The 18,014-nt window shown below is 32.8% G+C and overlaps 2 protein-coding genes across 2 annotated transcripts; both read right to left on the bottom strand.

Moving 5' to 3' along the window:
* Window positions 1-1,255: 1,255 nt before the first annotated feature.
* On the bottom strand, window positions 1,256-4,398 carry LOC25500914 (transcription factor MYB17). Its single transcript, XM_013589415.3, has 3 exons — window positions 3,958-4,398; window positions 2,823-2,952; window positions 1,256-2,072 (listed from the first exon to the last, which is right to left on the bottom strand). The coding sequence occupies exons 1-3, from the start codon at window positions 4,094-4,096 to the stop codon at window positions 1,448-1,450; spliced, it is 894 nt and encodes a 297-aa protein (XP_013444869.1). The 5' UTR covers window positions 4,097-4,398; the 3' UTR covers window positions 1,256-1,447.
* An 8,631-nt stretch (window positions 4,399-13,029) lies between these two features.
* LOC25500910 (uncharacterized) lies at window positions 13,030-16,491 on the bottom strand. The gene is made up of 2 exons (XM_013589411.3): window positions 16,178-16,491; window positions 13,030-13,489 (listed from the first exon to the last, which is right to left on the bottom strand). The coding sequence occupies exons 1-2, from the start codon at window positions 16,393-16,395 to the stop codon at window positions 13,399-13,401; spliced, it is 309 nt and encodes a 102-aa protein (XP_013444865.1). The 5' UTR covers window positions 16,396-16,491; the 3' UTR covers window positions 13,030-13,398.
* Window positions 16,492-18,014: the final 1,523 nt, after the last annotated feature.

Here is an 18,014-nt window from a genome sequence, read left to right as displayed (position 1 = left end):
AGCTTCTTTGTTTCCACGAAAGTGACCTGTTGAGACGCATGTTTGGCTGTCCCACCGCCAAGCCAAACAGGTGTTGAACCATTCACGCAAATCAATATTCTTTATATGATTGTGTTATGTCCTTGTGTTTCACTACCTCTGTCGGTGGCGGATTTTGCCGCCAACAGCTCTTCCTTTAAGTTTTTTCAATTTTGGCCACATATATACAATCATCTATTGCTGTCAACTCTAACGACCTTTCTAACAATCAACCACACCACTACGACCGCCTCCTCAAAATTGTTTTACCCTAAGAAAGATCACTGCCGACAACCATCTCACGTGTGCATCATCCTCTGAGGTGTTGCCTCGATACATTGGTTTCATATTTCGTCTTAGTGTTTAGTTTCGGTGTAAGAATACCTAGATTCTATTGTGGTGACTTATCTTCTCGTCAACGATCGTTATAGTGATGATTCTTTTTCCACATATGAGAATATAAATAAACACTCTGTGCGGTCTCATTTGAGACACAACTCACAAGCATTCACACAGATCTACATTTTCTACATATATCATGTGGTTTTGCAATACACTTAAAATGACATGTTATTAATTTTGCCAATGTTTATTCATAACTGAGATTAATACATGATAGAATGAAAATCACTTTACCAATTTCCATAACATGACTACAAGACATAATGAGCAATTAGATGGACTTGTCGCCTAACAACAATTAACAAACCTAACTGAAAAAAAAAAATGATTTTGATGTGAGAATGACTCTACATAATCAATAATGACACCATACTAGAATAGACAAGACTTAGAATTATAGATACTATTCACTACCAATTTAGAGTCAAAAGTCAAAGACCACATGATCCAATTCCAAGTCTCTACCCTACAAACAGATAATAGTCTCCAAGCTTCACTCTCTAAATACATACCCATGTGCACCCAACAAATTCTTGTGTACCTTCAAATATGTAGTAGTAGACATGGTACATACTTGTGAGAGTGTAAAGTCACATCTAGTGACGGTGATAAGCTTAAAAAAAAGTTAACTCTGGTGTACTAAACTTCTTGCATATGCAGGATTCGGGAAGGGGTCCTACCATTTTTTGTATATTGTACGCTGTCTTACCCTGCTTTTTACAAAAGAGGCTGTTTCCAAGACTTGAACCCGTGACATTTCAGTCACATGACAACAATTTCACCAGTTGCACCAAAGTTACCCCTTAGTGATGCTGATAAGCCTAACAACCTAAAATTCCAAAATATCATTAGTTCTATATATATTTAATGTAGTCATCATCATAGTCATCCAACAAAATTACTACATAATCAATCTTCTCATACTTGTCCAAATCCAATGGCTTACATAGAAAACACTACTTAGTCTACAAAATTAGCCAAAAGCATCATACAACCAGCACTAAAAAAAGGGTGCCCAAAGAAAGCTTCATTCTAAGAAGCTCATATCATTGTTAGAAGGAAAATCCAACAAGAGTTGCAGTGCAGTGTCAGATGAGTCTTCAAGATCATTAGAGCTTGATGAATCATCATAACCTACATCAAATGACTTGTAGTTTCTCCATTCAAAATCCTCCATCACATTGCTTGTTGTAGTAGTAACAGAAACTGATCCACATTTGTTATTGTTATTACAAGATGACCCTTCTTGAGACATTGAACTTTGGCACTTAGTTTTATCATCATCGTCCTCGTCGTCTGATTTGCGGCCGGTACGAAAAGATTGTCCAACTTCAGAGTTCCATATCTTAAGGAAATAGTCAGAATCAGCTTTGTTGCTTGCCAAAGAAGGAATGTTGCCATTGTTGAATAAAGATGTGTCTTTTGAGAGCCTTGCTTCTGCTTCAAGTCTTGCACTTTCCCATTGAGCCATGTGGCGCGTGGCGATAGACGAATTTGATTTGGAAATTGGGAAGTAATGTGATGAGGCTATTGGTTCATGAGTTTGTGGATCAATTCCCATGCATATGAGACGTTTCTTTAAGTGTGTGTTCCATAAATTCTTGATCTCATTGTCAGTTCTTCCTGGTAGCTGAGAGGCTATTGAAGCCCATCTGTGAAATTGTTTCATTTGTATTAAAATCCTTAAAATTTAATCTTGAAGAAAATGGACATGAAAGTTAATGCGGTGAAATTTGAAAATAATCTATGTACGGCCACATACGCATGCACAGACATCAGATACAACATTAACATTGACACTGACACGTAAACATCACTAATAATTTAAGAAAGTGGAAGTGATTGAAAATATCACATGTGTTCGTGTCGTTTCGGTGTCTAACAAAGACATGCATCTGACATTGAACACGTATCAAACATGGTTCATCTACTGAGGGTCCTAAAGGTATTTCACCACATGTGACAGCCCTAATATGAAAAATTTATACTAACATAATAGCTATAATATGATGCACCAACAGATTATTTAAAAATGTTTGTGCCATAAATATCCACCTGATTTCTATCATTCAATATCAGTAAGGATTTTTAATTTCAAATGAACCTAATCAGGCACAATTCCCATTAGTTTGGATTTTTTTCTGTTCAACTGGAGGAATAGGATTGTGACATACTAAAGACTATAGATCAAAACTTTCAATTTCCAAATACTCATTTACTGAGTTTTAGACTTCATTTTCACATATAAGTTTGGCAAAATTACAGTTCCAACGTGATTTGCTGAACTCACCATCAATCCAAACAGACACTAAATAGGTTTGGTAGTCAAAAGTAACAGAAATAGGACCACTCAGCACTCTAAAATGCTGAAAAAAAAGTCTAAAAGGAACTCAAGAAAGTACCTGTTTCCAAGTATGGCATGAAGCTGTATGACTAGTTTTTCTTCCTCAGGTGTAAAGGGACCGCGTTTAATATCAGGTCTTAGGTAGTTTGTCCATCTTAGCCGGCAACTCTTACCACAACGAAGAAGGCCTGAAAGAAACGAAAAAACTTAAAATCGTCAAAGAAAGGAATGCAATGTGTATCAAGCAAAATCACAATTTATATGACCAACTATTCTTTAGTTTTTTGCAAGATTTTATATTGCAGTTGCGGTCGCGATCATTGATGTTACAAAAAATGTGGTCAAATACTATTGTTGCATAAACAACATGAAAACATTAACCTCATATTTAGAACACATAATGGTTATATAATCACAGACAACATATTGCTTGTAAAGGTGTAACTTTCCTTCTACTTCAATTTTTTTCCTTTCTCATATTCTTGGCTTTTTACTTCAATAAGTTAAAAAAGAAGAGCAGAAAGAAGTTAAAAAGCTCTTAACTTGATTCAGAGTTATAATGTAGCATATGTTACAAAAGCAGAAAAACACCATGAAGCTTTCAAAAATAAAGAAAAACACCATGAATATTGAATACAAACAAACAAAACCATAAAGATTGGAACTTTCTCTTGTCCTTTAAGACAATATTATTATCTGAATAATAACTTGTTAGGTAAAAAGTACAAGCCAATAAAAGGGTCACAAAAAATCAACCAAACACATTTGTTTAACAAGCACACAGCCTATTTCATAAAAAACATATTTAAGAAACACAAATTTATGATTTATGCCAATGAAATGTTAGGTTAAAAAAAACACACTTATGACCTGTTTGGATAAACATCTTACTTAACCACTTATATCATAAGCTCTTATCATGTAAGTGCTTATGTATTATGTTATTTTCATAGAATTTTTTTTATTAAAATCTAACTGTTTTCCCATTAGCTATAAGCTGTTTTTATAAGCTATCCTAGTGAGCTTATGAAACTAAGCTGAAAACAACTTATAAACCTGTTTTAATAAATTTTATTTAACAGTTTCACAAGTGCTTATATCACTAGAACAAGCTCATCCAAACATAGCCTTATATTTCTTCCTAAACACATAAGGAGGGAAAAAAATAGTTTAAAAAAGAAAGCTTCAAAAACCTGCTAACTTAGGAAGAGAACGCCAGCTTCCATGACCACCATTTTTCTTGATAAAATTAACAAGAACTTCATCTTCTTCACTAGTCCAAGGACCTTTCTTCAACCCCATTTTGTTATCACAACAAGGTGTTCTTCCCATTTTCTTTTCTCTCTCAAAAAATGCAATGAATACTATAAGCAAAACCAAAAATGGTTTTAATATTTAACACTTTTAGAACAATCACACTGGTGCATTATTAATGTTGATTTGTTTGTAGCACTTGAAAAGACTTAGGAAAACACTTGGAAAGTCTTAAAGTGAGGATGATAACATAAAAATGGAAGGATTTAAATGTTGAGAAATAAAGTTTGTGTGATATTTATCTGAGTGTGTAGCTATTTGAGGAGAGGATGCATTATTTATTGATTTATACGGCGTTGTGTAAGAACTGTTACTTGTAAGGTAGTCTCAACCTGGCTATGTGCATTTAATGTGTGCAGTATATTAATGTTTAGAAATTTAAACTAGGGATATGGTAGTGGATCATGTTACAACTTACAAGACATCACCAACATATTGGTCCAAGTGTAATAAGATTTGTGTTCGAATAGGTGCTCAGTTTGATAAAATCACGATGACATCACCAACATATTGGTCCAACTTATAAGACATCACCGACATATTATAAGTATCAATTTTAATATGAATAGATTTTACAATGACTAAAACAAAACATTAAGAGTGTGTTTGGATGAGAGAATATTTAGAGGGAATGTAATGTTGTGAAGGAATTCAACTAGTTTAAGGTGAATTCTATTGTTTGACATGAAAAAATGAATGACATGAAGAGACAACAACAGTTGTATAGTGTTTAATCCGTTAATTTTTTTTTTTCTTTCTATATTTGAATAAGTCGGTCCATCCCAATCTATTTTTTAAAGGGTAAATTAAGATGTTTTAAAAAGATATGATTATTGTTTTTCATGCATTTTATAGTTCACGTCACCTTAAAATTCAAGTTCGTCGAACTAATTCACTTTAACAACTCACTAGAAAAGTCAAAGTAAGATTAAGGTTTTGCAGTACCGACCCTAAGCCTGATCCATCATTAACCTAATACAACACACACAACAAAGGGTCAAAGCTTCTTCGACAAGCAACCAACGGCTAGCATGGACAATGGCCAAACAAAGGCAGGGACAAGGGCGAATATCATGGCTACGTTACTACTCGGAGGCTCCTCCTCAATCCCACTCTAAATCTCTTGAAACGTCGGGAAAGAGACACTATTTCTATTCAACATACCTCATACTTCCATTTTTCTTACTTATCTGGGAGTCAGAGTGTCTGCATGTAGTATCTCTCATCAACAGATGTGAAGTGCAGCTCAACCGCCTCTCTCAGGGTGATTCTCTCGATCCAAATCAAAGCAAAAAAAAGTTTTTTTTTACCAAAAGTAACTTATACTAAAAAGGCAATATAGAATCAAATTAGAGACTCACTGACGAGCGTACAACTTTGACACCCTTTCTTATCTATCAGCGACATAATTTGTTTGTCTCCTTACAAAATTTATCTTAAAGTTTGGATAATGTTATAACAAGGCTCAGGACCATTCCAATCAAAATGGGAACTCTAATATTAAAAATGGATTCTTAATAAATAAAAATAGAGATAATTTGAACAACAAGTGTTATTCTCCCTAAAAAACGTTATCTTGATTTCGTTTTTGGTTTGTTTGTGAGTGTGTGTGAGTTGGGTTGAGCCTATCTTGTCCATTTACTCTTTTTTATTAGATAATAAGTGTTTGATTTGAATTTACCTACTATATATAACAAGAAAATTATATCCTACATCCAAACAATTATACTCTTACGCCCTACAAATATTTGAGGCCCCCATAAATTAGAGACGTAACTCTATAGAACTTGATGCACATGCTCAAGAACGGCCCATACAAGACTCTATATGCATTTAATTTGATATTGTCAAATTCAGATTGGTTATTAGATCTATCGCGTATGCTCTCAACCACTAGCTACCAATCTAGCTTAATATGCACTTTTTATAGGACTATAAAAAATATAAATGTCACAAAATATGTGTCCATAAAATGTTGGAAGCAAACTACAAATGCATCGTCTTTCTGCTTGTAATTGAGTAAATTGAATTATTGTCGGACAAAACCTACAGAAAGAGGTAAAGAGTGTGGCATTGAACAATTGAAGATTTTGATTTGCACATAAATGGTGTGGAGAGAAGAACAGATGCAGTGAATATGATAGTGACTGCATTAATGAGAGTCAAGAAAAATATTGGAGCAATGAATCAACAACACATACAGTGACGTTCTGAGATATGTCAAAGGGAAAGACTGAGATGAAAAGAAAGCATTAATGGAAATGGAAGGTGCATTTATTGACTTGTGCAGTGTACGGACTCATTCAGAAACTTCATTTTTGGCCGCAAGAAGTTAATATGATCAAGGAGGGATGGATACACACATCATGCAAGATGAAGGAGAAAGTCATATCATTTGTGGCATCTCAATTGGTAACTTTGATCGCTCGGTATAAACCTTTACTGTTTTTAGTTAGACGAAATGACAAATATTGCATAAAATTCATCCATAATTACGAGATCTTAGATTTGAATTCAAGTGAAGATGTTCGGTCTAACAATAATGATATTGTCATTTGAGATATTAAAAGAAGTGACATGCAAGCACAATTCACATTTCTTCACTTCTCGATATTTAGGTCTTGTTTGCGAGTTTGGAGGAGAGAGGAATGGAAGGGTTTGGATGGTGGGAAATATGGGATAAAATGAAGAATCTTTCACATTTTTTGAAAAATTAGTTTTTTAGAGAATGATAAATTAATGGTTATCATTATTATATTTTTAATTTTATAAGTAATATGATCCTTCTTGTCCAAAATAAAAAGTAATATGATCATGTCAAAAGAAATTATAAGTAACTAGATGTTTTTGTTACCAAAGTCACAGCCTAAGGTAGCCACTTGAGTCCTGGCATGGCTGGATTTTTATATCTTTTTTGTACACAACATAGAACAAAAAAAAAATATAAAATATAAAATATTGTTTATTATTGTTTCTTTTTTTTTTTAAAAGAATTGTTTATTATTGATGTTGTGACAAAAAAAAACATAAAAACAAAAGGGCCAACCCGTCCTGTCCGTCTCGCAAATAACCCGTCTAAAAAGGGGCAGAGGAGGGTGGGTCAACTAGAGATGTATGATTGAAAATCTCAACCCGCCTCGTTTTATAGCATATAAGCTGGTTGACCCGTCAATTATTTTATTTTATTTTTAAATATTATTAAATAAAAACTTCACATAAGCAATGTAAAAATACATAAATTTAAAGTCATTTTAAGAAAATCTAAATAAATAACTAATGACTCCACTAAAACTATGGAAATAATCATTCAAACATATAAATTACATAATCTAAAAATCTACAATAAATCAATAAGACGCTCAAAATGAAAACTTCTTGAATTATCAATTGACTAACGGTTAAGACTTAAAAATATGAGGCTAAAGTCATGAAACAAAAGTGATAAAATTAATTAAAAAAATCCCCCCACTGTACAGAGGAGAAAATTAAAAGATTGATTGTGACTTATAAGTAAATAAATAAATAAGTAAAGTTAAAAATAAAATGTTTCTTTCTAACATCCAACGGCCCAACCTGCCCCACCCCATCACCGGCCCGTTTTTTGTGGGTTAGGCGGATAGGGCATTCTACTAGTAGTAGCGAGTTCAAAATCTCAAACCACTCCACTAAAAAAGACGGTTAACTCGATGGATTCAACCCATTTTGCATCCCTAAACTAAGTTTTAAGATTGTGGGTTTTTTTTCTTCTTCAAATTGATATTGAATCTGACTCGATGACGACACTATCCCTTATCTCAAATGGATGTAGTTTGCAGCATCATTACTACAATTTGGTTAGACAAATTAAAGATTTATTCGGGAATTTTCCATCATACTCTTTATATCATGTGCATTGTGAACCTAACCAAGTTATTGATAGCATTATCAAATTTAGCCTTAGTTTGCCTCTAGCGTTAGGATGTTTGATGAGCAGAGGAAAAATTGATATTGCAAGGGCTGGTTCATGTTATTGATATAAAACAGATGAAGGGTGCCAAAAGTGGGGGTGATGCCGAATTGCAGGAATCGCGGTGATGTCTTTCAGTACAATGCAGGTTACCTCAGAAATGAAATGTTGAACGATATAGGGTCTGTTTGGTTAATCTCAAAAAAGAGCTTTTAGCTTTTAGTTTATAGCTTATAAGCTCGTTTGACAAAAAAAGTAATACTTTTTTACCATGAGCTTATAGCTTATTTCACGAGCTTATAAGCTATTTTTCAGAATCTATTCCAAGTAGCGTTTGAGCTTATAGCTTATAGCTTCTCACTTTTTCTTCCAATTTTACCCTTATTATTTCATTTAAATTGTATGTTTATCCATTATAATTTTTATAATAAGCTACGTAATAAAGACTACTATCCCTTTATTCCAATTTTTGTATATATATCAGCTGACCTTTTTTTTTTTTTAAAAAAATATATACCTTCGTTTTTTTTTACGAAACAAAATACTATTATTCTATTAGTGTTACTTTTTTTTTTTTTTGAGGTAAGTGTTATTTTCTTTATTCTCTGTTATTAGTATTACTCTATTAGTGCTACCTTTTTTTTTTGTTTTTGAGGTAAATGTTATTTTTTTTATAAAGTGGAAACACTTAAATGATAATAAATATAAGATAAAATTTTAGTGAATAAAATTTAATTTAATTTATAATACATAGGATATATTAAATTAATAAATTTAAAGTATTTTTTTAAAGAAAAATTAGTTTACAAAATTACAAATACTTAAATTAATGATATAATTTTTATTATGAATTAAGAATACCCTTTATGTCATTTTACATTTATCAGCTAGTTGAACCACTATTTTTACCAAACACTTCAGTTAGCTTATCAGCTAAAAGCTATCAGCTATCCGCTATTTTTACCAAATAGAGCCATAGGAAATGCTAGCAATAACATAAATGATTGTCAAACTATCTGTTGGAGCAACTGCAGCTGCATTGGATTTAAAAACTCTAATGTTAATGGAACTGGTTTTACGTTCATTCTATCAATGGAAAGTCTTAACATTGCTAGCGGTGGCGAAGACAACTTCTATATTCTAGTAAAGAGCGCCGCCCATAACAAAGGTATGTATCTAGCTACTACAATTACACATCATTTAGAAGTGTTTTATGGATCAATAATCAACATACGCTTCATCCAAGTTTCAAGTCTTCTAAGAATTTCGGTTGAGTCTAACTCAACCCTGTGAAGTTGTCTTGTAAGGGGGGAGATTTCCACTACTTATAAACATTTATTCTTACATCTACCGTGGAACTATCAAGACAACCCCTCGCGTTCAAGAGTGGACATTTGCTGCTTGACTTGGGTTAGGTCAAGCTCAATCCCACAAAACTGACTTGTAAAGAAATTTCAACCTTGTTTTCCCAACATTGCTAAATTAAAATCATGGATATGACGAAAGCCCATTCCGCCCCATTCCTTCCTCATAGTAAGCCTTTCCCGACCCATCCATCGGATACCCCCACGCTCCTCATTTTTCATACCCCATCAAAAGGAATTCAACATTTTGTCAATGTCATCCGCTATAGAATGAGGGAGAAGGAACACACTCATGCAATATGATGGAATAGCTTGAGCCACCGATTTAATCATGAACAAAGATTAATAGTACTTTATTTCAAGGTTAATATATTTACCTCATCAATGACAAGCATGAAGCAATCTTCAAGAACGCATACACCATTCTTTGTGAGATCCAATATCCTTCCTGGTGTTCCAACCAATAGATAAACTGGTTGATTCAAATGCATTATGTCATCTTTCAGACGGGTACCACCTGTTGTTACCATAACTTGGATTTTCAAATGTTTTCCAAGCTCTTTGCACACTTGAGATGTTTGCAAAGCCAACTCTCTTAGGACCAAGAGAATCAACTTTGTTAAAGCCTAAACTTTAGCTATCATATGGACTTCAAATAGCGTCAACTTGATTCTCTTGGTCCCAACAAGAGAATTGGCTTTGCAAACATCTCAAGAGTGCAAAGAGCTTGGAAAGCATTTGAAAATCCAAGTTATGGTAACAATAGGTGGTACCAGTCTGAAAGATGACGTAATGTTTTTGTATCAACCAGTTCATCTACTAGTTAGAACACTAGGAAGGATATTGGATCTCGCAAAGAAGGGTGTTTGTGTTATTAAAGATTGCTCCATGCTTGTCATGGATGAGGTAAATATATTAACCCTGAAATAAAGTACTATTAATCTTTGTTCATGATTAAATCGGTGGCTCAAGCTATTCCATCATATTGCATGAGTGTGTTCCTTCTCCCTCATTCTATAGCGGATGACATTGACAAAATGTTGAATTCTTTTTGATGGGGTATGAAAAATGAGGAGCGTGGGGGTATCCGATGGATGGGTCGGGAAAGGCTTACTATGAGGAAGGAATGGGCTTTCGTCATATCCATGGTTTCAATTTAGCAATGTTGGGGAAACAATGTTGAAATTTCTTAACCAACCCGGATGCTATGGTCTCTCGAATCTTCAAAGCTAAATACTTTTCGAATGGGAATTTTTTAGGAGCGTCTTTGGGACACAATCCTAGTTATGTTTGGAGTAGCATATGGTCTTCTCGAATATTGTTGAAAATAGGTTACTGGTGGTGAATTGGTGATGGTTCACGTATTCTGATTTGGCATTCTCCTTGGCTCTGAAATGAGGCGAATCCAAATATATCAACTCCAACAATTCAACCCGCAACAACAGCCACTATAAGTCATTTAATTGATTCTCAAACTAGGTCTTGGAATGAACCGTTGATTAGGCATAATTTTAATTTGATGGATTTTGATGAAATTTTAAAATCCCTTTACTTCACCGTGATCAAAATGATGCAATTATTTGGAGGTTTGATAAGAAAGGTGTTTATTCAGTTAAAAGTGCATACCGCGTTTGTATAGATGTGTTGATTAATAGAGATGAGTAGAAAGTAGAAGGTGTTTGGAATAAGTTGTGGTCTCTACCGATTCCTCAAAGGTTAAGCATTTTATGTGGCACCTTGGAAGGGATTGTCTACCGATTGGACAAAGATTGAATTGTAAAGGAGTGGAGTGTACTTCAAATTGTGTAATTTGTCAATCTTATACAAAATATAATTGGCACCTATTTCTTGTTTGTGCGGATAGTATAACATGTTGGAGGAAAGTAAATATTTGGTCTTTGTTGGAAGAATTGATGGATGGGGCTGAAAGCTTTGGTGATGTTTTCACTCGCATGTGGCAGAGATTGTTAGTGGAGCAATTGATGAGTTTTTCTATGACTTCTTGGAGTATATGGAAAAAACGAAATTTGAAATTGTGGAAAAACAAAATTGAATCACTCGATCAGATTTTGCAGCGTGCACAAGTAGTGCTCAACGCTTGGGAATGGGCTAGACGAGTACAACAGTCTCACACCATGACTCAGCAGCAGACACATGCCACAGTTTGGCAGCCTCCCAGGGCTGGTTTGTTAAAATGTAATGTCGACGCAACAATTTTCACCGTTGATCGGATAATTAGCATGGGAGCGGGTCTTACTCCAAAATTTTATCAACCATGAAGTTATGTTTACTAGGCGTCAAGCAAACGGAAGCGCTCATGCTCTTGTAAAGACAACTTTATCTCATGCTTCACGCATTATTTTTGATGTAATTCCAAGTTGTATTACTACTATTATTTTTAATGAAATGACATAAGTTTTGTTTGTGTCAAAAAATGAATGATGTAAAGTAATTGTGTGAATACAGTGAAATTTGGAGTAATAATGTTGAGTGTTGTATATGTCTTGAAATAGTAGTTGAGTAATATTAGAGCTTAAGAAAATTATCGAGAATCTTTTACAAAGTCAAGAAAAAAATATAGGATGTATGTATTAGCCTAAAATTGGAGAAGCATTGAATGTAATTTTAAAGACTAGTATGATTATTTTTTTGAAATAAGACTAGTATGATTATGAAAACCGAAAATCAGTCTGATTTCTAAGACTACAAAATCATGGGAAATGATTATACATGCTTTTGAGTTTTTTTTTTTTTTTTTTTTTTTTGTGTGTTAATTTGTTTGAAATATGATCCTATGTAAAACCCCGTGTGATGTGACTGTATGTTTGTATCATATGATTATGATAATTTCTAAGTCATAAGAACCGTTAAAATGAATCCCCAAGTAATAATATATCTAAGTTAATGAGGTTTGTGGATGATTTAAATCATTTCGAGTTAAAATAATGTATTTTCTAGGGTGAAATTATTAGATTATATTTACATTGTTTTGTTAAGTAAATAAGCATGATTTATGCAAAAATAAATTTGGATACTTTATTACAAAAAATTCCTTAAAAATTTGGAAAAATAATTTTTTTTATAGGGTTAGTTGTTTAAATTGTCCATATAATATAAGTACGTCAGAAAAATACCCTTGTAATAATATAAAGCACAAATTTACCTGTGTAATTTGATAATCTTCCTATGTGTTAGGAAATCTTGCCATATGGTTGCCTGTTTCCGTTTTGAATTTTGTTGATGACGTGACATTGTTTTTTATAGTTGAAATATATTTTTTCCCTCAAACTTTTTTCCCAACATTAATCCATGTACTAAAATAAAGAAATATTTTACCTTTATTTTTAATAGACAAAAAGTTCAAAAAAGGGACACAAGCATTGAATTTTTAAATTGCGGACATGTTTAGGACATTATAATATTACTTCCTACATAAAATTATCTTTTAGATAAGAAACTGAATAATTATGAATTTTTAATTATGTATCGGCATGTGTACAGTGGTTGACTGCGACATGTATTTTGGAACGAATGGAGTGGAACTTATGACAATAGCTTATAAAAAATAGATGTCCATTTACAATTTTACTTATAGTAATAATCACCCCAACATAGCTTATGAAAGCAGTTTAAAACTAGTATGAAAATAATTCAACGATCCTCTTTGATAATAGAAATAACATACATAAACGCTTAAATAAGCAATTAAACTGCTTACCAAAACACACCATTAAGACTAATAACAAAATAAAAAGGCTATTTATATATAACCTTGTGATAAACATTCAAGGTAGACTACATCAAATTATGAAACGTTAATGGCACAAAAGAGACAGATCTCCAACCAAATTAGACGGTTTCAACTCTCAAATTTTCTCCCAGGAAGAGGTCAATAAGAAATCTGTCATTCTGATCAAATAAATCAAATTCAAAAGTGTTTGCAGAAACAACAACTAGTCTTTGATTTAAACCAATATACCCATAGGATGAATTCAAGACAAGAGTATAATCTATTTGTTGCTTTTTTTAGCACGCTTTCCTTGTCCCTTCTTAGGGGGGCCTTTACCTCGACGCTTCAACATTTCAAGCTTCGATAAACGTCTACATAGAACAAAATAACAAATGTATCAAAATTCTTGAATGAGTTTGAAATATATGTAAGATAACCAGTACAGAATATGCCAAATATCATAGGGAAAACCATATACATACTTCACCTAAATTGAATATCAAAGAAGATCTGACATTGACAAAAAAAGTAGTCTAACGTACAGTGAATATGGATGATATCAATGAACACATCAATAAAATGGAACCAACATTCATAGAGAAAACTTCACCGTTTCCCACCAAAACAATAAACTAAGAATATCCATGAATGAGGTAATTTTAGTTTAGGGTTAAATATGTTTTTGGTCCCTATAAATATGTTAATTTTTCGTTTTAGTCCCTCTAAAATTTTTCTTCAACATTTAGTCCCTATAAAATTTTCAATCACTACTTTTGGTCCCTATTTTTTATTTAAATTTTGCATTTTTTAATGAAATTATGCAGAAATATGTAAAATATTCTAAAAAAAATTTCCTTTAAAAAATTAGAATTTTTTAACAAAACACAAATTAAATATGAATTTTTAACCGTAAAAGATATAAAAATTCATATTAAATTCATGTTTTGTTCAAAAATTCTGAATTTTTTTTGGAGTGATTATTATAATATTTTGAATTTTTCTGGAAAATTTCATTAAATAATATGAATTCTACATATGAGTTTACTTTAAAAGAGGGACCAAAAGTGAAGATTGAAAATTTTATTGGGACTAAAAATCGAAGGAAAATTTTAGAGGGACTAAAACGAAGAGTTGATATATTTATAGGGACCAAAAACATATTTAACCCTTTAGTTTATTAGGTGACTATATACTAAGACTATACATATATATCCCTCTTTGGCTCACCCTCCTCGAGCAACCCCTCTCTATTTCACACTTTGCCTCACCACTTCCTCCTCTACTAAGCAGTTAACACCTAGCTAGCTAGCTCCCACCCTCCCTACATTTTTTCACTTCACTCTCATACCCATCTTCACGAGCACTTCACATTTTTGCTGACCCATTCGACAACTCAGCCACTCATTGACCTTAGCTATAATTGGACTCAAGGCCCTAGATGCAATAAAAGAAGCGGAAGATTCCATTATTGTTGAGATCAGTTCATATACACAAAACGGAAGAGACCACTAAAATGATGCATGTTGATCTGATAAATGAACCAATCCAAGGAAAGGAGCTAACAAAACAACTCAGTAACCAGCTGGTTTCATATTCTCCATCATCCCATGAAACCAATGAATCCTTGATTGAGGAAATAAGTTCAGCCTAGAGAAAACTTACTAAGCTGAACTTTCAGCCTAATGTGGGAGGGATTTAGACCATTAATGGCAACATTAGGAGTCCATTTCCCATTGTTCTTTCGAAAAATGAAAGCCTCATAATTGATATTATGGACAATGAGTTTAAGCACAAAGCTCTCTTCAAGAAAAGGTAATGTCAACAATGAGTGTTGTAAAGAGAGTGTTCCTATCACTCACGTCAACGATAGTTACCGAGTTCTTGTTTCTTTTATGACGTGTATGAATAGTCAAGGCATGTGGACCTATTCAAATTTGTGGTAGTGAGGTGCAAAAAGATCGTGCCTAGATCGAAAAAGCAATTGATGATTTGCTCAAAAAACATGATACGAGGGTTGTTTTGTACAGTCACCCTTTAAACTCACTCAACCCCTTTACCATTACATGGGATTTCAGTTCATAACAACCTATTTTTCCTATTAACTGCATAACTAAAAAAAATTGAACTTTATGATGCTATGCCACCCATTAATTAATCAAAATAAAACAACCCCACATAAAAAATAAAAATAAAAAATAAAAAAAACTCTCAAAACAAATGAAACTACGTCAAAGAGACATAAACACAAACACACAGTGACAAATCCACAACAGATTTTTCATTGCAATAGATTTTTCCTATTAACTGCATAACTCAATTTGAATTATCAACAACAACTACCACGTTTTATCCCACCAAGTGGGGGCAGCTAATGGTTCAAACGACGCCATAATGCTCTATCACATACCATATTTCTATCTAACTCATTAATCTCTAGATTTTTCTTTATAGTTTCTCTTGTAGTATTTCTAGGTCCACCTTTGTCTCTAGTGATCTGACTATCCTCCACGTGATCTACTCTCCTTACTACAACATCTACAAATCTTCTCTCAACAAGATCAAACCACTTAACTCTAGTTTCCACCATCTATTCTATCATAGGTGTTATCCCAACTCTTTCTCTAATGTTGTCATTTCTAATCCTATCTTCTCTCAATTTGAATTATCAAACGCCATCATATATCCAATTAAAAAAACTGAACTTTACAACACTGTTCCATCCATTAATTAAAATAAAACAACCCCACATAAGAAACTCAAAAACAAATAAAAGAACATTACAAAGACACAAACACAAACACAAACACAAACACAAACACATAGTGAGCAACCCCCAGCAGATTTTTCTATTAACTACATAACTCAATGCAATTTGAATTACCAAACCCCATCATAGACCCAATTGAAAAAAACTAAACTTTTTAACACTACTCGCTTTATCAATCCAAATAACGCAACCCCGCATAAAAAACTCCAAAAAAACAAAAAATAACATCACAGAGACATAAACACAAACACATAGTGAGCAATCAGAAAAAGAAAGAAAAAAGGAAAATTACTCTTGTTGTTGACGAGCCATAACATTAGGGTCATCTTCATTGATATCATGAGGGTACCATTGAGCAACTTTTTCACCAAACATTTTCATACGGAGAATTTTGTGAGCAGATTTCTTCCCTGAAGGGTTCAATTGATGACCGAATATGGTTGCTCGTGCAGAAGTCAGACCTCCGTTGATTGCAGAGGTTAACATCTTCTTCAAACCGCCGCTAGCCATCTTCTTCGTTCTCACCGTCTCTCTGTGCGTGTGACTCAGGTGAAGTGAAAGAAGAGAATTGAACAGTGCATCAATCTTTATTTAATTATACGTTAGCCCCTTCTTTATGTTCTTTTTTGAGTTAACCACAAATCGGTCTCCGTTTTCTACCAAATTATCATATTAGTCCCTGACTCTAGTAATAACTCAAAATGGCCATTGTCTTTATCAAGTGTTTCTCAAATTGGTCCCTGACTCTATTAATTTTTTTTTACATTTTAAGCCATTAACGTACCAAATAAGATCCAAAATGCATTATGCCATTAACCACTAAATAATATTCAAATGATATTGAGTCATTAACACTCAAAATACAAAACAACAAATAGAGTCAAAGACCAATCTAAGAAACACTTCACAATGACAGAGACCATTTTGAATTATTAATAGAGTCAGTGACCAAATTGAAAATTTGGTACAAAGACATGTACTAATTTGATGGTTTACTCGTTCTTTTTTCAACCACATCCCACTCAACATTTATATTTTATTTTAAAAGAAATTTTCCTTTATATTTTAATTAGGCTCCTTTGGCTCGTTTGTAATATATATTTTTATAAATCACTTTTTTTATCGAATAAACATGTATTACACTTTACTCTATTTTAACGTAAATAAATATTTTGTATTATATCTACTAATTTTGAGCCATTATTTAAGAAAAAATAATTAGGCCTCAATTGCGATTTTAGTCCTCCTATTTTTATCGTTTTGCGGATTTGATCCCTCCATCTTATTTTTGCACTAAAATATGACTATTTTCATCATTTGTATTGTATTGTGTTATTCCCATTTGGGTTATACTTTGGTCAAGTTTAATACCTCCCACTAATCTTTGTATCTCTTTATTTTTATTTATTATATTTTTGCTTAAAATAAAATTGGTAATGTGATATGATTTAAATGACGTGTTATATGATTCGATGATGGAAAAAGATCAACATCGACAAAATTGTAAAAAAAAAAAAAAAAAAAACCTTAAAAATCCCATTTAAAACACATCATAATGAGATCAAATATTCGATGAAGGAAGCGAAACTGTCAAATTTTAAAATATAGTGACCACTCTACAAAAATGTTAAAATAGGGAAACCAAAAACACATTTAAGACAAAACAAAGATATGACAACACTTAGATTGTGTTTGAAAAATATTAACTTCTTCGTGATAATAATTTTGTTACACCTCTTGTCAGGATATTTATTATTAGTCTCTTTGTCGTACTTATTTAAAACGTGAGCCTTATAAAGGCTTCTTGCTCCTTAATTTTGTTAATGACTTCTAACAATGATCACTCTTGCGGCTTAGTTGCATGTGAATTTATTGTCTATCTTGTTGAAGACTTTTAGAAAGAACAAGAATTCCTTAATTCTCCCCTCAAAAAAGAATTCCTTAATTCTCTTAATTTGTTTGAGTCTCCTTATCACTCTTGTTTAAGACTTCTGACATGAATCTTTTTTTATTTTCAGTTGCATGCGAGTCTCCTTGTCGCTCTTGTTGAAGACTTATGGCATGGATTTCTTCTTGCTCTAGTAGTTGCACTTTTCTTCATGGGCGTATACTTAAGATGAGCCTCATAA

Source organism: Medicago truncatula, chromosome 8 (assembly GCF_003473485.1).
Source record: "Medicago truncatula cultivar Jemalong A17 chromosome 8, MtrunA17r5.0-ANR, whole genome shotgun sequence".
NCBI lineage: Eukaryota > Viridiplantae > Streptophyta > Magnoliopsida > Fabales > Fabaceae > Medicago > Medicago truncatula.
The sequence above is the reverse complement of the archived record's forward strand: the minus strand, read 5'-3'. Positions and strand labels throughout refer to the sequence as shown.